Below are 19,669 nucleotides of genomic sequence, written 5' to 3'. Positions count from 1 at the left end.
TTTAAGGGCTTCGAGTAGTATGTGTAGAAACATTGGAATATGGGGTTCTGTTGATTTACTTCTTGAGAAATCAGTTTTGTGCTATTTTTCATCTCCATGCAAGAATAGCAGCTCCTAATTTCTGAGTAGCTTGAAATCCTGTCTTTTGGAAGTTGTCAATTTCCTAATCTGCTATGCAGGACAAAATGAATGGGAACTACTTAAGAGTTCTAGTATTTTGCTTTCTGTCAGTAGTTGGGAGGCTGCTGTTTGAAAGTCAGTCTCCACCAAAAGCAGCTGGGCCTCAAGAAATTAAAATTTTTCCTGTGTATTTGCACAAGTCTTAGACTGCAAAAGAAATACCTATCTCCAGGCCCCAGAAAACCATGTTCGAATACAATTCTGCATGTAAATCAGCTACAGATCCTCTTCCAGTTACAGCAGCCATCAAACTATCATGCAGGATACAAGAAAGAAAAGAACCTGTAACTTGACTGAGGGAAATCTTGGTAGATAATTGTTGTATTTTAGTAGATCATTTGGTACAGCATTCCTGTCTGTAAAGTTAATGCTAAGAAACACACTGCTGCCATGGAGGTGAGAAAGTTCAGCTTTCTCCATCAGGGTAAATGAAAGAGCAGGACCATGTGCCCGAAAGGCAGGTTTGTCAGACACAAGGCTGGGAGAGCTGTTGCATGTCTGGGTTGTGAATTAAGTTGCAGTAGACGGTGAGGTGCTCTGAAAAGGTGCATTTGAAGGTCTATGGAAGTAGATGGAAAGAGTTGAGGGACCCCTTCCAAGAATTTTTTGACTCTTTAAACCCCCATTGTGACTGCTCATTTATTTTTGTAGTGTCAAGTGGCTTCCTTTGAGTTTCCTTCTATTTGTTTTTTTCTAATCCAGATGTAGGGATACTTAATTTGCTGTAAGTGCCAGAGTTTGTGTATCTCTATCATGAATATTGTTCACATCATGACATCTAATTTGTTTTTTAACAGTAGTCTAGTTGTGTTTATTGTGTTCTGCTGTGTCTGAGAATTTGAAGATAAGGTCTTTATTATACAGATAAATACGAATGAGAAGTCAAAAGCATTGCATTATGGGTGCCTGCAGCCTTGGCTACAGTTACTGTTTGGAGATGAATGATTTACTGGGTTTTGGGCCCCCAAAAGAAGTGAAGGAATAGGAAAGCCTTCACACTAGAGATGCTAAGCATGTAAAGAACTGTTAACATCTGCAAAAAATGGTTTAAAGTTGTGCTCAACTCTGGTTTGTAGTGTATACTCATAGTTCTCAGTGGCACATTTCTGCCCTGTGTTCTTTTTTTTAAAGTATCCAGGACTTCTGCAGTCCGTACTGCACCAAAGTTACAAAATCTTTGTCAGCTAGTAAAGACCAAAAGAACTCTCCTGTGCTCTCGGGGGCTAGGTCATTCCTCTCAGGCACTGAAGCAGCAAATAGCTCTTACCTGATTAAGTTGAATTAGGCAAAATTCCAGTAGAGATGGTGATGACTTTACCTTTTTGCAGATGAAAAAAGATAAACGTGGCTTAATTGTGATCCTCCTTTACAGTATATTTTAAGACTATCAAATACTGCTGAGGTGGCAAAACTCTCATTGTGTCAAAACACAGTTACTGATAATTTGTATCAAATAGAGTAAATTGAGTAAGTTTAGGCAGAAAAATAGATCCAGTGTCCCCATTTGTGTATTTGGACTGCTTCTGTCAACAAATACAATTATTAGCAACTGTATTGGAGCACAATAATGTATTAAGGTGACTAAAGCTGAGATAGAAGGAAACATTTGGTAGTGGTAAACATAAACAGTGGTGTCTGGAAGTACAGCAGCAACTTTCTACTGGTTAGGTCAGTGTGAGATATTTTTTAAAGGCTTCACCTGTGTCTCTTGCCTTTTTAATCAAAACTAAAATCTCATTAAAACTGGTTATAAGCCATGATTATTTTGGGAGTTACTAGGGCTGCACAAGTTCAGACATCCTATTTTTCTAGCTGTTAGTTTTTCCAAGTGCAGGAAAACAAGTCACAACACATAATTTTTCTCAAGTCTTTTTTTTTGTGGACTAATAAATTGACTTGGATGCTGTATGTGTAGGACTTTTTTAAATTCAGGCAGTTAAAGCATTTAGGAAAAACAAGTTAAAACTGAAACTGCTAAAATGTCATGTGTATGTATGTCCTTGAATTGTTGTTGATTGTATCTGCTTATGCATCGGACCTTCTCAAGGGTCTTGCATTGTTTCTAGTTTGCATAGTCTGCTGCAAAGTCCATTGTGAAGACTGGGTAGTTGATCCTCATCTGGAGGCTCTCTAAACACTGCGCTCCCCTAGATTATTACTGTGAAAGAAGAAAGGAGATGCCAGGAAACAGCAAAAAAAGGCAAACTCCTGTGAAATCCTTCAGAACTCTGGGACTAAACAATTCATCTGTGCTGCTACCGTCTTGGTATTTTTCCTGCAAAATTTCTTCAGGAATGCCTAGCTCCACCCTTTTAAAGGCCATGTGCTTGCGGTAGGATCAGGATTTTGGGGGTACTTGGCTAGAAGAGGGTTTTCTTTAAGTTGTGCCTGCTTTTGTGCTGTAAAAGCTTTTTTACAGAGGATAAAATTTATTTGTTCATGTCACAAAGAATTCTGCTAAGGCCAGAACATTCCAAGAAGATGGGTTTTAAATTTGGCTTCCCTTCTTTCTCATCTTGACAGCATTTGAAATGACTTTGTTTTTCCTTCTAAATAACAAATGCTCCTTGCGATTATGTAATTAACTACACCTTCCCCTCCCCTCTTTTTATGGAGTTTCTTTTCCAGTAGCACAACCCTGCCAGGAACAATACTAGATGGTGGTGCTGTTCTTGTCCTCATGAGATGGTAGGCTGTTTTTGGTGTTCCTCCTCTGCAGTGCCAACGCTATGTCCAGTTCTCTCAGCTGCTTCAAGAAGCCCCGGTTTGGCAAGATGCATCGGTGTCTTGATACTTGCTCAATGGCATCCACCACTGTCATGTTCTTGTAAATCATCAGGTAAGCCAAGACCAATGTGGCTGACCGGCTGCGACCCATAGCACAGTGAACCAGAACCTTGTCTGTGGAAAGAGAGAGAGAGATGATGCAAAGATGACACTGGGTAATTTCTTTTTTTGACAGTGAAGGTGTCTATGGTGCCCCTGCTCTGTACCCTTACCAGCACTTTTGTAAGGCCCATCTTTTTACAGGTGGGGAAACTGAGGCTGTAAATCTTACTGTAGTAGCCGAACGCCATCTACATTTGACATTACCCATTTAATCCTAAATCAGGTATCTCTGAATTTATTTGTGAACAAAGGTTGCAGAGAAGGCCTGGGGGCTGCAGCCTTGCATTGAGTAACATAGCAAGCCCCACTGCAGCCTAATCTTGCATGCCTCACAAGCAGCGTGTATGTAATTCTGTGGGTATAATGACCAAAGCGTAAGGCTATAGGAGGGTTTGGTATACTATCGAACCATCATTCCATGAGGAAAAGTGGGATGCACGGAGGTGCCTTTCTCAGTTTTACCAGCTAGGCACAAAAGCTAACCAAATATGATTATTTTTTGTTGTTCTGACAAAGATGTCCTTCAAGATCTGGAGTGCATCATTTTATGCCTGAATACTTCATTTGTAAAATATAGCTAACAAGACTTTTTTAAGGCTCAGTTTTTGAGGGCAGAGGATTAAGAAGGGGCATAGAAGTTAATAGGCATATAACCAGGGGGATATAACCTCTTAAACTGCAGAAAGGCTTCTTTAGAAATCTCTGGCTAGTCACCCTTACGCTATCATGTTGAATGAAAGTAACATTTGCCCACCACCACCTCCTGTCTGCTTTGTAGGATCATCTCCTACAGGCGGTAGTGGCCTGTCTCGTATACTGTGAGTGCAGATTCCCTGCTAATAGTTTTCATCTCTGAATAAATGTGCCTCAGGATTTAGCTTTGTGACGTTGCTTCGTTTAACTTTGGACTTCCAGAGGCAGAAAGTCCTTGGCTTCAGGTACTAGGAAGGATGTAAGCCAAAGTGGAAATTTCCCTGTTTGCTGTGTCTGGGGGAGGCAGAGGAAGAGAACAGTAAGTGGGTTCAGGTCTGATTGACAGGTTTTGAAACACTTCAAAAGATTTCCAAAAATGATTCAAAGCCCTTGAGGGGGTCTCACAAAGCGTTGAACTGCTGAAGGAAGTAGATTTGGAGCACTCTTTCTAACACCCTGCTAAGCTGAATTGCCACAGGAAAAAAAAAAATCCTGTCAGGGCCAACAATAGTTTATCTCTGTTAGCTATGCCTAGTGAGAAGTGTTGGGTGCAAAACCACGACTCCTGCTGATTAACTCCTTTGCTTCCAGGCACAAGAGGATGTCTTGGCACAAGTAGCATTGCTGTGTAATAGATGCATCAAGAATTGCCAACACTAGAGGATTAATGGTTACAGTCTGCATCCTAATCCCAGCAGATAGTCTTAGAGGCATCTTGGCAAAATTCCAGTCTCTCTGATAACTAGAAGTGCCTCTTCCTCTCCTGGAAAATGATAATCCCTTCTATTATTACTGCAAATATTTGAAATGGATGAAAACTCTCATTTGTTCAGCCCTTCATGCTTCTCTTCAGAGCTTCCCACCTTGTAAATGGGTTGCTGTTGAGGTGATAAAATACATGATAGGACAAGGAAGGCTTTGCTTTGTGTGGGTGGCAAATGCAGGGGGATCTAGGAGAAAATGTACAGTTTTATATTGTGTTAACAAAAGCAAAATATGGCTGTACAATTTTCTGAAATGCCTCCTGGTTGTAGGAAAATGAAGTCTGTCCTTTCCTGTGTGTGAATATTCAAGATCTGACTGCCTGTTACAGCAAAATGCAGGGCCACGTCCCTTCTGTACTATTTTGTAGTCTCTTCAGTTCTGACGTAAGGACCAATCTGAACCCTCTTTCCCCAAGAGGGAGTCTGCTCTTGCAGTCTTTGATTCTGACCACTTATATTCTTCAAGGTGTGGCTGAATATAAAATATCAGTGCACAGAGACAGAGGTCTGCTGAGTGGTGACAGGTTCCTGAAGTATTTTGGTCACTTAACTTGAGTTTGTGTTTCTTGAAAATCTGTCTAGATTCTGCACTCCCTTTCCAGAGTCAGATGAAGTGATGAATGTTGAGGTATCTTTGGTCAAGTGCCTTGGGTCTTTGTCTCATATGTTTCTTCTCACATTGCTTTTATCATCTCAGTCTTTAGTGTGTTTTTTCCCATGACATCTTCACATGAAAAAAAAATGCTATTCCCCTCTACTTTACATTCTAAGGAACTAAGACACCAAGGGAATGAGTACTAGATCTGTAGCACAGAAGGGAACTTAAAAACCTCTTAAAATCATGTCTTCCTTTCAGGTTAATCAGGCCTCGCTGGTATAAAGTTTAAGCTGTCCTATGGTCTGAATTGCATGTTTTGGGAAATCTTTATGCACAGCTGAATGATAGTATGCATAACTGTGAAGAGTTCGAGTTTCCCTCTAAAACTTACTCTTATGACTGACCTGCTTTCACTATTCTTAAGTCCATCTGCCCATGCTTAAAGTCTGCAAATACTGCTCTGATCGGGGAGTTTCTTCACCATCACGATGATTTTGAAGGTTAAGTCAGATTTACTGCATTAGGGCTGTGTTTTGACAGCATCCAAATGGCCAAGCTTTCTGGCCTGTGGCAGAAAGAGAGAGGCTTTTTCATTTGCCCGACAACTTGTTTCAACAACATTGACTATTGAGCAGCTTCCCAGCAAAACGCATTGTATGAAGACATCTCTTCAATGAATTTGATCATTTGGCTGGCTGAAGGTCACACCACAAACAATGTGATACAACCAAAGCAAATTCATTAGTACATACATTCTGGTCGCAGAAGTTGAAACTTCTTTCCTTTTTCCCCTTTTCCCTCTCTTTGCATTTGCAAAGTAGCAAATGAGTGTAATGGTGTTACTGATCAGAAGTATTTAGCACCATGTACTGAAGTCCCATGTTATTACCACTGGAGGTAGGTACTTAATTACTTACTATAAAATCCAGTTTAGGAATCTGGATGCTATTTGTCAGTCAGGAAGATGCACACAAATAGTCCTTTCATTAGGCACTTGAAGTACATAGAACCTTTCTACACTAGATGTGCATTCACAAATAATGCATTTATGTTGTTGGAGGACAGCACTAGTTACTTGCCTCTAGTCTTTTCTCCTGTAAGCATAAGAGACATCAGTCTACTCTTTAGTCTAGCTTCTGGAGTCATTCTGTTGTTCTGTAAATGTGTTTTGGAAAGCTATTGTCATGCATCCAACCTCAGTCTCGTGGGCCATGCATATGTGCCTTTATGCATATCTTTGGCTGGGACAGGAGATATATATTTAGTGTACTTTTCCCTCATGAGAAAGTAAAGAGCTTGCTCTTTTTCTTCATGAGTGTTATAGGAATTCTTTATTTTATTGGTCTCCATCAGGAAAGATCCTGGCTGTCTTATTTAAAAACCATGCGAATGTGGCAGGCAGTGCACGGCTACAGAAATGATGGCAGTTGGTAGCATCTATTTAAGTGCACATTTGTTTTGTTTTGTAGAAGTTCATCCAGTCACTCTTTGATTTGGTCTTGTGTTTCAGTGCTGGACTGGTGCTTGATGCTGTCTCAGAACTTCTTGGACTTTGATGTGGTTTTGAAACACTAAGGTTGATACTCCCTCCCCCCCATCCTTCCCTGCCTCAATATTTGTTGGGATGCAAGTTTTTTTCCTAGCCTTTGCTGCTTCCCTTGTGCTTGTTTCTTTACCTCTGTGCAGCAGACAAAGGTGTTAACAGGAACAGGAGGGTGATGGGAGTGAGGAAGTCTGCATTTCTTACTTCAGCTACTCCAGTCTGATTCTGACCTCTGGCCTCCAGCCATGGGTAGACACAGGTGCGTGGTAGTTATCCGCTCCTTCCCAAAGGCTGTGCTTCAGACATACTTTTTTGAAATACCAGGTACCTTTCTTCACAAGCAAGTAAGCTCCTGAAGCAGTTTCTCCTGCTATTAGGACTTTGATTTTTAAAACTGAACTGCCTTCAAGACTTTCTCCTGAACAAGGGAAGGGACTGTTGCTGTAGACTGTACTTGCTGAAAGGTAAAGTTGTAAAGACCTGGCTGGCTATTGGGGGCAAGCTAGGTGGTAGCTGGCTACAGCTGAGCTAAACAGCCAAGAAGGGAAGCTGACACGAGGCTAGAAACTTGATATGTGACCCTCTGATATTAAGGTCTTTGTAGGTCAGCAGGAAAGTCTTAAGTTTCTCAGCTGGTTTCTAGTAAAATATCCTGTAGAGATTTTTTTTTTAAAAAAAAAAAAAAAAAAACCAAACGTGGGGGAAAGGAGTGGGAGTAATATTGAAAGCCAGTGTGAGGCCTAGGCTGTAGCACTTCACATCAGTGGAAAGCTTTCTGATAGAACACTGCTGGAGGTCAGCAAATAATGAATTGTAGTAATCAAGCTGAGAAATCACAAAGGCTTTAATGAAATGTTTCTAGATCTCTGCCGTCAGAGTTGTTTCGGTCCCCTGCTGCTTGGAAGATGGCAGAGAGATAAATCTGTTACAGCTTGGCCAGGTAGGAAGGTGGTTTTTATATTTGTAGAGTGAATCTAATGCTGCAGAGCATGAAGCTGTGGAGTGACAGCCTGGAATCTCTGCAGGGCACTCATGTTCCACTCCCACCGCTATGCAACCAATATTCATTAAACCTTTCTTAATTGGGACTAATTTGAGGAAAAGACAGCTAATTCATGGAACCTATGCAGTCTCTGACCGTCTCTGGTGTGTTTATGAAGGAGTCAAAACAACAACAAAAAACCTCTGTCAGACAGGAAACCTTAATGCAAGCTGTGATGTGGACTTTGATCAAAGTGCTTGGTAAGGGGCTCTTGGGCTGGTACTAGCTTTGCAGTGAGAAAGGTCCTAGTTACATCACTACCTTCTCTTAAACTAGTTCCCTGCTACTAGTTTTATATTCTCTGTTAAACTATATTGGACTTGTTTCATTCCTACAAGGTGGAATGCTGTGGAACTATGCTTATAATCAGCTGGAGTAAATACTGCACTGTTTTTAACCATTTTCAGCACCCTCCTTACTTCTTTCATCCTGAAGCGCATTATCAATGAATTTAGAAGCTGAATAAAAGAACTGGCTGAGCTTGAAAGTGGGGAGATCATCTGCTTCCACTCCATGGTACTCCACAGTCATGTTGTGATAATATTCTGGTCCTGTGTCCACGTTCCGCTGACCATGGGCCGCATTGAGGATGTGGGTGAAGCCTGCCTTCTCAAGACTGTAGCGATCTAACGCAGTTTTCCTGTTAAAACAAGAGTTGTCGTGTAAGTGAAGAAGCTTCTTACCCAGCAAGCCAGAAAAAAAAAAAAAATCTTTTATTTGGTATGTTCTAAATGTTAATGAAACTGATAATGCTTCAAAAAATGCATCATTTACCATTGTAAAGATCTTAAGATACTGTCATTCAGAGTGAATGATCTTTCTGGAGTTCATAACTATCTCTCCCAGGTCCTTAGAGCACCTTAAAAATGAATTTATTTTCCTGGCACCTTTGTAATGTAGGCAATACTGGCTTCTATCCATCTTGTACAAGAAGAAACTTGAGATAAAGAAAGAAATAGGTCATAAAAGCAAATCAGTGGCAGAACTTGAAATAGGACCCATGAATGCTGCTTTCCCCTTCTGTCCCATCAATTGATATTGCAGAACTAATAAAAGAGTCGGTGATATCAGAGTAGTAAGATCATCTGGGATTCAAAAAGAAGCTCTTCATCCCTAAAAGAAGTTACTGAGTTTTTTCTCCATTTCTATTTTAAAAAATAAAAATAATTTTAAAAATCACCCTTCTGTGGTCACAACTCCCTGTCAGGTTTCCTTTTACTGTCATGTTTGGTTAAACATGAGGTCTAAAGCAAAAAAAAAACCCTAGGTATGGAAATTGGATATTAGCCTTCAGTGAAAGCTGAAAGTCATATATTTAGGCCAATATTCTAATTTATTCTTGTGCTTTCTTCCCTTGGACAAGGCAAGTCAGATAGGAAAGGAAATCCTAGATTTTTGTGTGCCCAATACCCACTCTAAGTGCTTGCCAGCAGCCTGAAATTCCCTAAAAAGTGCAGAGTTTGTGGACAGGCGTGTAAAAACTTTTTTGTTCCATTACAGAAAGCGTTTAATTTTGGAAAGTTTTGTTCTGGAAAAGCTGTCAAGTTTCATTAGTGCCTAGAAAGACTACTGAGCTTTTTACAAAAAATTGCATAGGCTTTATTCTGTTAATATATTTTCACATAACTACTGCTGCCATAAATGAATTAGTGCATGATGTGAAACAGCTTTTTCCAACCAAAAGTACCTCTCTCCATGAATGTTTCCTGAATATTTCAATGTGTAAATGCAGCTGCTGTCACACAGGACATTGTGGTGGGCTACCTGTTGTGCTTCGTAATTCTAGTGGTGACAGCTCAGAATGGCTTGAAGTTGACTCCACCTTCCCAGCCTCTGCGAAAGTCAAAATCCCCCTTTGAGCAGTCAAGAACCTAGTGATTAGAGCATTTAACTGGGATATGGATACTGAAGGTCTTACCTATGCTCTTTCTGATTTAAATTAAGCTCATGATAATTTGCTGTTCTGAGTAGACCTTTCTCCCTGCAGAAATTCCTTTCTGGTCATGAATGATAATGTCTTGACCCTACTGGCATTTTTGCTATGAAATAATATTGTAAGTCCCCTATGCGATGATTTAAAAAATAAATAAAAACTCCAGTTAGTGATGCCTGCCTAAGCTCAGTAGGCTCTGGAGGACAGAGAAGCAGCAGCATCTTGTGCTAGTGTGGTGACTTGCCACCTTCACCTCAGGTTAAATAATGCTCACTCCTTCCCTTTGTATTCTTGTTGCAGTGATTGACCTTGAAAGATATTTCTCTTCCTCCTTTTAGAAGACTTGTGCCTTAGGATTCTCTTCAGGTGGATATGCTCTGTACGCTTTGCCAGCAAAGGCACTTCAGTTCTGGACTATTAAGGATGGCCAGTACTTAAAAAACAGATTAAATGTCCTGGCCTAAGAGTAAAAGTATATAAAAAGAATAATTACTTCTCTTGGTTTTGATGTGTTTGAGGTGAACTATAGATTCAAATTAAGTCTTATTTTGTTTTGCCTCCGTGATGGTGGGATAGAGAAAATAAGTATTCCGTTCACCAGACTTGATCCAAAGCATGTATCCAACAAACCATGAAAGACTGATGGTTTCAGGTCAGAGATCTGTGCTCAGCTAGAACTCCTGCAAGTGGAGACCTACGTGCTGAATAGCAAGTAGGACTACAGTGTAGTTAGGGTCAGTGGAAAAAAAAAGTTTTTGATGGACTGCAGATACTACCAAACTTTGGTTTCTGCAAGCACTGCTCAGGCTAATAAATAGCATGTGAATTAAATGATGAAATTGTTCCTAGCAAGGACAATGTCAAACAATGGGTCGCATGACAATTATTAACATTTGACACTTACATTCATCTGAAATCCAATTTTCCTGTTTTCTTGATTAGGTTCTCAGGAGATTGCCTTTTGACACAGTGGGTGCATCTGATGCATTTGTTTCTGATGGTCGCACTTAGTCTTGTTCTATGTCTTAGGATCTAATTTTTAAGTGTTCAGTGGCCCCAGTGTTTCAGTAGGTATTCAGAAAGAAGGGATACTGTCTTTCACTAACTGTGTAAGCAGTCGGCTCAGTCTGGCCAAGCTCCTGGGGAGTTCTCTCTCCACCTCCCAGTCTTGCTTGTAGCTGCATACTGTGAATTTGGGGCCCAGGATGGAATTAATCCTTCTTTTTATTTAATCAATTAAAGGCAAGGCAGTTAGGTGTTAATTTTGCATCACAATTTGCATTAGCGTTGTCTGGCCCTCAGCTTGTTGGAGTTTGGGAATATGCACATTGTTACTCTGTTAGCTCGCTCTTGTTTCCCATGGCTTGGGCTGGAGAGGGAATAAGAAGCAGCAATGGATCAACCTTGAATGCTGTTGCAATAAGCCCATCGTAAATGCTTAGATGTAACTAAACCATCTTCTGTGAAATCTCTTATTTTTAAAGTAAATTATAAGTGTACCAAGGAAATACTTAGACGGTTATCTACTCCACTGTTTTTGGCACTGAAGAATTTGTACTGTTTTCCTCAATGCTTGGAATAGGCTGATTTTAAAACGTTACCTGCTTTTTAATGACACTTGATATGTAAACTGATTCGGCGATATCCTTTTGGACTGAATGTAACCTTGCCCGATATAGTATTTTTCTTTATAATATGGATGCACACTTTCTTCTTTCTACTGATGTTGCTAATCTAGAAAACTTCCAGAAAATGAATGCTCAGTGTTGAGCACTCAAATCTGTTAAGATCTCCACATTTTCACTGGAATAGATACTCAAACTGTGCTGTGTGTAGGTGTTGTAGAACCTGTTAGTTGAACCAAGACCTAAAACATTTGCCCTGGCTAAGTGGAGCACGATCAACGTAGATCCTGTGGGTATGTGGCTTGTGCATCTGCAGGCTGAGCGTGTGATCTGTAAAGAGGATGTCAGGTACCTTTCTTCCAGCAGATACCCTGGACAATATTATGTATGGAAAACTTTTCCTAAGGTTTCTAATACATAATGTTGTGTAGAGATCTGAGGAAACAGGTATTGTGCAGTACAAAATAGGGTTCAGTGGACTGCAAGAAGTGCCTGCCTTGGGCTTTAGAATCTGCATCTTCTGAAGAAAGCTGAAATGACACTCTTTTTCAAGAGCAAGAGTGCTTGGTTTCAGACTTGATATGGAGATTAGGAAGCACTTATGCTCTTTCTCCTTTCTCTTTATCCCCCCTAGTCTTGCACTTGATAATTATGTTTTCATAAAAGATATCTTTACTGTTCTTTCAAAAATTTTCCTCATTTTTTTTTCTTGCAAAACCTTTCCCCAAAAGCTAGGCAGATAGCCCAGTTGGACCACCACTTGTCATACTGACCCGGGTTTGTCTGCTTTTTCACTCCCATCAGCCGTCTTTTTACTTCACCCATTGATCAGAAATACTATTGGGCAGGGATGGCCTGTGCTGAGACTCTGACACTGCCATAACATAGGCAGTTAAACTTGAGGTCATGCTGGGTCTGCAGCATGTTGATTGCCAGTTAACACAGAGCAAGAAACAGGCTGTTAAGCACTCGTATAGGGGGACCCATATGCTTGTAAATGGAAATGTTACTGCGCCCCTTGGCGTGTTTGCCTGGACTGGCTTTAGCCATCAGTGAACTCTGGCTCTGTGTGAAGGACTGGCTTGCTTTCCAACCTCAGCTGAATCTGTAGAGGTGGAAACATCATTGTGGTGGAAGCGTCCCTCATTATCTGTTTACTCTAATCAGAGCCTAAATTTTTGTGTTTCATCATGCATGATACTCCTGGTTTTGTCCCAAGGGGGAATGCTTTTGGTCTTCCTTGCAGTTTTTACCATGCCTGAGGTATCAGTATTTTAGATGAAAGGAAGGAATAAATCAAGCATAAATATCTGCAAATATCCAATTGGTTGAGGTGACTAATAGCATAGGATCATTCAGGGGTATATGAATCATATATCTTATTGGAGGAGTTATAACTCTTATTTCTAATTCACTTTCAGCTAGAAATGGCACAGATTTTTTTTCCCTTGCAATTGGCTCACTACCAGAGTTTAATAGTCAAGCTAACAATATTCGTCTTTTTCCCTCTTTTCATGTTGCTGTTTCCTAATAAATTGCAATTAATATTTCCATTTTTGTGATTATGGTTGAATTTTAAGTAGCCATTGCAAAGAATAGTTTGCTACAAATACCAGTGTAGGTGAAGCCATAAGCATTTGACTACTCTTGCAATTGTTTTCATTTTTTATATCTCCACCATCTGTGCTATTAGCACTTGATTTCCTTTTACAGGGTGCAGCTGTGGTCTCCAGTGTCTGCCTTGAATGTGTTCCTATGCAGAGAAGGTGAAATGTAGTACTGGGAGATAACAGTGAAAATTTCAGTATAATTCAGCTTAGGAAGAGATGAACTGGGCACATTGGTCCCATGTAAAAATATCATCAGCTCTTCAGTTCAGAGCACATAAACATATGCTAAAAGTTAAGCATACCCCAAAGTCCTTCTCTCTATAGCAAAGCATGTTAAGCAAAAGCTCCGTGCTTTGCTGAATCAGACCCTGCATTTACTGTAGGACAGATGGACTCATAAACGTGTTTTTAAAGTTCTGAGGCAAGGGGGAGTACTTTGATATGGGAATGCCACCTAAATGGTGAAAATTGGAGATAAAATCACTTTCACATAGGGATATATTGATAATAACAGACTATCACCAAGAGGGAGAACTGACCTAAACAAAAATGTCATCCTTTTTTAGATGGTTCCCAAAAGACTGTTTACATCTCTTAGGTTGTGCGAGGGCAAGTAAAGGGCTTGTCCAAGACTTTAACTGTGCCTGCTGTCAGTTTTAAAGCTAAGGATTAAAAGCAAGTGCTGTAGCAAACTCTGCCTTCTTCTGGAAGCAACAATGTAAGTAGTTATAACGTGAAAGAAAATACTTCCTTTCAAGTTGCCGTCTTCAGTGTACCAAATCCCTTCTCTCTCTTTTCAAAAATACCGTCATAACAAGCTTTAGTCCCAGCTGCTTTCATCAGGAAGAGCCCAAACCAATGGAGTTGGAAGAGAGGGGAAAAAAAACTTGCAGGCACTGCAGCCAGCACCTCCACATCAAGTATTAAGTATATTAAAAGCAGCTAACAAAGGGAAGAGAAGGCATCTCATGATGAAAACCCAAGTGCATCTAAAGAAAGGGAAGTAATCCTCCAAAGCGCCTTGTGAGGGTGTGGGCAGAGCAGCTCTCTCCACAGGTAAGTCAACACCTTATAGCTGGTACTGGTCAACCAGACAACTGGTATGCTTATAAGCTCCAAGTAGAGCCAAGTCTCCTAAGCTTCATGTGGGGGTTGAGCAATGCAAACATAGAATCATAGAATCATTAAGGTTGGAAAGACCTCTAAGATCATTGAGTCCAACCATCAACCCAACACCACCATGCCCCCTAAACCACGTCCCTAAGCGCCACATCTACACGTCTTTTAAATACTTCCAGGGATGGTGACTCCACCACTTCCCTGGGCAGCCTGTTCCAAGGCCTGACCACTCTTTCAGTAAAGAAATTTCTCCTAATGTCCAATCTAAACCTCCTTTGGTGCAGCTTGAGGCCATTTCCTCTTGTCCTATCGCTGGTTACTTGGGAGAAGAGACCAACACCCACCTCACTACAACCTCCTTTCAGGTAGTTGTAGAGCGCGATAAGATCTACATGATACACGTTTCAGAATAGACTGTTTCAGTATGTACATGTTTCAGTATAGACTGTATATCACAGATTGACGTGACCCAGATTGACAAAACACAAGGACATCTGAGGCAACATGATACTAGAAGAGGAATCGTCTCTCTCAAACTTTTCCATTTTCTTAAATGCTGAAGGAAAGCTCGATGCAGGATGATAACTTACCAGATGGTCAGTGTCAGAAAGAAGCTTCTTGAATATAGGCAATACTGACACTTTCTTAAGAAAATCTGGCAGTTCTCCCTCCTGAGGAGAGATGTTGAGAATTTCCAATAATACTGACCCAATTTCCTTTGATAACTCCAGCACTGAGGGAATCTAGAGACTGTGTAGCATTGTATCCCCTTTTCCTTCTGAGGGTTTGCTCCATTTCTGTGGATACCTCCTGTTCAGTGTGAATTAGAAGAATTTTTAGGTACCACTGAAAATACTGAACCAGGATCTTCATAATATGTGGTAGAAAAAAATTTAGTAGTCCATTTTCCTCTAGCCCAAAACAGTGGATGTTGTTTTTGTAAGTGATACAACCTAGATATGGGAAATACCTCTCTTAAATACAGCAAAGGCACCGAACACATGTGATGTAGTCAGTCAGTTCCTGTTCTTGACTTCAGTCACTCACCAAGTGTTAGAAATCACCTATAGACAGAGATGTTGTTGTGTGGGGAAGTGTTACTTGTCTTGGAAACGGTTGCTGCTTTAAGAGGTTTATGGTCCAGTGTTACAGATCTGATTTTCTGGATTGTTAAACTGCTGTTACAATTGGCAGATTCTCATACTAACAGAGGTGAAACTATGTCCTCAGGAGTGTTGTTATAATCTAAATCTGCGTACACTCCTATTTTTGTATGATTAATACTGGTGTAGATCCTAGGAGTTCATAACGCTAAACAGTGGGAGGTAACGATTTGCTACCCTGAGTGAGTCCCATCTGTTTTCTTCTAGATTAGTATAAATTGTCTTTCTATGTAGTCACTTGGAAAAAGCCATACTGTATTGTTTTTCTGGAGAAAGGTAAGAGAAGAGAATGAGTTTTAGCTAAGCATATATTTAAAGTTTAGTTATGTATTTTAATTATCATATATTCCAATCTGTAGGTTTGAGTTACTCGTGTGTTTTGTTGAACCTTACCTGTGTAAGTTCTCAAGACCATAAGCCCTGGGGCTCTACTGGGACAAACCCAGACCATAGTTTTCTTGAAGTGCAAGCTCAGTTCAGCGCATATCCAGAAAAATATTTTTCATATTTAACCTGAAAGGAAATAGACTCCAGAAGACTTCTCTTCCTCTGGGAGTAGTTTGAGAACACTGAAAGACCTGAAATTGTGATCAGGCCTTAAATCCTAGTAAGAGCTAGAGGATGGTTAAGAGAAAAACACAATCTTGGGAGGCCTTTGTCGTCAGCTAAAATAAATTCTTTGAAATTCAGAAATGTGGAACCATGAACGCCATCTCAGGTAATAAGGCGATCACTGAAGAGCTGCAAGAAGGAACTACAAGGTACACAACTGGCAGAGGTTTTCCATGTGATTGCGGTGAACCAAGCAGGCTTGGGATTAGCCAGTAGAACTGCCCATGCAAGTAACCTAGTGAAAGAAAGGAGCAAGACAAAGCTTTCTATGCCTTTAGAAGGCTTCTGGATGTAAGGAGGATACATGCAAGCACTAATCCTGGTAGCAGATGAATCAAAATCTTGGCAAAGCATGTTTTATTCCTATCACTGGGCTGTCTCCTACAAGTTCCAGTGTCTGGTCTTTCAAAGTCCTTGGAACTTGCTGGAGGAAAATTTCAATTGGAGCTGAACACAGCATGTTATATTTTGAGGCTTTGATTATTCAGGGCCTGACAGGCTCATGGAGATTTCATTGCCTCTGGGCAACATCTGCAGCGAAGCCTTGTAACAAAAGAATTGAGTGGCCTCACAGGGCTCCTTGATAGCCTGTATTGCATTAGAAGGAAGACGTGGTTACGTAGTCAGGGTAATTAATTAGCATTTCCATAAGCAGTCACAAGTCCTGTTAACCTTGTAAATGCAGGAGGCAGGAATGAAGCACAGATGTGAAGGCTGTGAAGATAAACTCTGCATGTGTGTGTTCACTTGATTTTGTTGATGAGCTCCACTAAATTCTTTCAAGATCAACCTTAATTTAGCATGGCTAAGGATGCAAATACACCCAACATCTGTTCACGTCTCCATGGCAGCTCTTTGGCGACCAGTGCTACAGGAAGATCTTAAAATAAAACAATACAAAAACCCCTGCTACACTGAAGGGGGAAGCTGTTGGTCAGAAGTAAGACATGGAGCTGACTGAGGAAAGATATACAGAGGTCCCTGGACTTTGCCTGCTTCAAATCAAATTTTAATTCTGGTAATGAAAGCTGCATCTTGCCTGCAGACCAGTTCTCTTCTCAGATTTTCTGCTACCAGATGTCAAGTTTGCCCTTATCCGGCTGACAATAGTCATTCTCTCGTAGGGAGCCTCATTTTCTGGTGAAGTTTTACTTCTGTTCACCCCCATTTGCTCCCCACTTCTTTTTCCTTCTCCGTTGGCTTTCTCCTTCTTTTGTCCCGGTCATGTGGGGGACTTGTTTCCCCTTGAAGCACCATCGCTTTTCCTCCCGACTTAAGACCCATCCCCTGCAGAAATAAAAAACTGCCCAGCTTAAGTGGGTGTAGCTCTAAGTACCTCTCAAGAAGCTTCTTTTTCTGTTCCTCTGGTTAGTTTGTACAGAGTGCAGGTGTGTATTGTATTTGGAGTCGTGCCTCCTAGCATTTATTAAATACAAGGTGTAACAAGCCACTGCGATGGGAACGATGACATGAAAGAGTCAGTGGCTGGTGTCCTGGGCTTAGAGACTGACTGTCCAAAGACCTGTTGTCTCGTTAGATTCCTTTGCTCAGAGGGCAGAGCTGTAGCTTCATCACAGAGATAAAAGGGAAATTATTCTAATGGCTTCATTTGGAATAATTCTGCTGGTAATTTTGAACAAGGAAGTAGGGAATAGATGCCAGAAGAGGCTGTTCTTCACACTGAATCTTGAGTTAGAAATATCTAACGAGGGGCAGGGTAGGATGGGGAGAGGACAACTCAGCCCCCTTTTCCTTTGTTCGTGAGTCGTTTGGCCAGGCTCTTCCCAGGGGTTAAAATATGTTCGGGTTTTTCTTCCTGTCTCTAAAAGTGGGAGCCCCAGCTTGGTTAAAGCCCAGAACTCTTGTGTGTCTTTCTGTTGCCTCTGGCGCCACAGAAGTAATTGGTCGATGATATTAGGAGTCTTGTAACTTTCAAGGCTGTATATCTTTCCTCTTTTATAAGCTGGCAACAGATGAATTTTAGGACCTTTTAAAAAAATTATTGCGAACTTTGGAGCCAGTGGGGCTCCTGCTTGTGCCTTACAGTGATGATGTAAAAGAAATGTCATGTTAGCACAGGGTGTAAAGGAAAATGGGAAGGGGACCAATAGCGCTGAAGGGGTAAGAAAAGCTCTCCTGCTCTGCTCAGGGTTTGGGTTGGGGGATTTTCTGATGGCATGTCTCCCTGCTGCAGCAGTCATCTCTGTTTGTCAGAATAGGCTGTTTCTAGCTTAGTCCTGTGCTCAGCAGAGCTAAGTCTGTTTTGTGGGTTTGGTTTTTTTCCAAATCATACTTGGTGTGATCAGTGAGACACATCTCTGCAGCTTTGCCTTCCACAGGGTTCTATTTGTTTTAATCTCTTGAGCAATTCGGAAATGCAGGGTACTCCATGTACACAAGCACAGGCTTGGAAATGCAGAAATACCACTGTGGGTTGAGCTGTCTCTTCAGTCACTTTTCAAGAATTACATTTTAGGCTTAAACCAACCTAAGGCGTGGTCCTACACATCAAGGCCATGCTCTTCTGTCACTGTAACTGTGGCAGGACTTTCACTCAGAGATAAATGACAAATTACTCCTTGAAATGAGACATTTAAAAATAGATCATGACTAGCTTCAAGCTCTGCAGCCTACACTGGTGCCACAACTGCTCCTGTTACTCAGTCTTTAACAGTAGACCCTGCCGCACTTACCCAGCGCTTTCTTGAAGCAGCAGCAACCAACACTGAGTGCCTGTATCTGTAAGGGCCATGGCAGGCTCCGGTTGCTCTATTGAACTCTGGCATCTGTCAGTAGCTCATCAAATCACATCATCACCGCTAAATACTAGCAAATGGGTAGGAGGAGGAAAGAAACACCCTGGTCTGTTGGTGAGCTGTACTTGGTACAGCTTAGTCATCTCCTATGTAGAAGAGATGTACTATGTACACTTACTCATCTGCTACGTAGAGGTACTATGTATACACTTACTCATCTCCTATGTAGAGGTTGGGCCAGACTTCATTGACATGAGTGTACTTCGGGCATCCTTTCCAGAAGAGTCGCTCCAATTCAAATGCATCTGGGGTACGGTAATCCTCATCAGGATCTACTTTGATTGCTGTGTATGCATTTTTCTTCCCAGCATTCAAACCTGCTGATGACATCTTGTTCATGGAGTAGTGCGCTCAGATGTGCAAGAAACTGGAATGCAACCAAAACAGAATGTTAAGCACAAAGCAAGCGAGTTCTGCTCCAGTTGTGGGATGCTGGGAGCAGCACTGAGCAGGTGTGATTGGGCATGGTGCGAGATGGATGGACCTGCTCTGTGGCAGACGCAGATTTGCACCTGGATTTCTGCCTCCCCTGAACTAGGTAAGGAATACTTTGTTGGATGAGCTCACCAGCAACAGGAACAAAAGCCAAAGTTTGTGATCACCGAAGTTTGGTCTCCACTGGAAATTTGTTTCCTAAAAATCCACTGGTAAGAATTTGGTAGGTCTAGCAGCCTGATCCAAGGGATCTAGAGCACCTAGGGGAACTGGATGGGGAAAAATTAAGATAAATTTGTTTCTTTGTCATTAATTGCAAATCTCCTAAAGGCTTCTCCTTTATGTGATTTTCAGCAACTAGGGGAGATTAAATGTGTCCATTCAGGTGAATGCTGGGTGTACCTGTTCTACTCTTCCAAGATCTTAATGCAGCCCTGCACGCTGAACCTCCTAGGCTGTTTCCAGGAATGGGACTTAGAATCATAGAATCATAGAATCATACAGGTTGGAAAAGACCTCTAAGATCATCATGTCCAACCGTCAACCCAACACACCATGTCCACTAAACCATGTCCCTAAGGGCCTCATCTACACGTCTTTTAAATACTTCCAGGGATGGTGACTCTACCACTTCCCTGGGCAGCCTG

The 19,669-nt window shown here is 41.2% G+C and overlaps 1 protein-coding gene and 1 long non-coding RNA gene across 8 annotated transcripts in view; one reads left to right on the top strand and one right to left on the bottom strand.

Annotated features, from left to right (window-relative positions):
- The first annotated feature begins 159 nt into the window (after positions 1-159).
- The window catches only part of LOC142084188 (uncharacterized), a 38,057-nt gene continuing 18,547 nt past the window's right edge, over positions 160-19,669 (top strand). For 5 of the 7 annotated variants that reach the window (XR_012674281.1, XR_012674280.1, XR_012674277.1 and 2 more), the window contains exons 1-2: positions 160-13,933; positions 18,896-19,125. This is a non-coding gene — a long non-coding RNA (uncharacterized LOC142084188). The remainder of the gene's footprint in view (positions 13,934-18,895; positions 19,126-19,669) is intronic. The other 2 variants (XR_012674282.1, XR_012674278.1) reach the window with 2 other exon arrangements.
- DUSP29 (dual specificity phosphatase 29) lies at positions 2,834-18,986 on the bottom strand. Its single transcript, XM_075154436.1, has 3 exons — positions 18,742-18,986; positions 8,129-8,349; positions 2,834-3,081 (listed from the first exon to the last, which is right to left on the bottom strand). Exons 1-3 carry the CDS (start codon positions 18,924-18,926, stop codon positions 2,834-2,836), a joined length of 654 nt encoding a protein of 217 aa, XP_075010537.1. The 5' UTR covers positions 18,927-18,986.

Source organism: Calonectris borealis, chromosome 7 (assembly GCF_964195595.1).
Source record: "Calonectris borealis chromosome 7, bCalBor7.hap1.2, whole genome shotgun sequence".
Lineage (NCBI taxonomy): Eukaryota > Metazoa > Chordata > Aves > Procellariiformes > Procellariidae > Calonectris > Calonectris borealis.
Note: the sequence above shows the minus strand (reverse complement) of the source record. Positions and strands in the feature narration are given on the sequence as shown.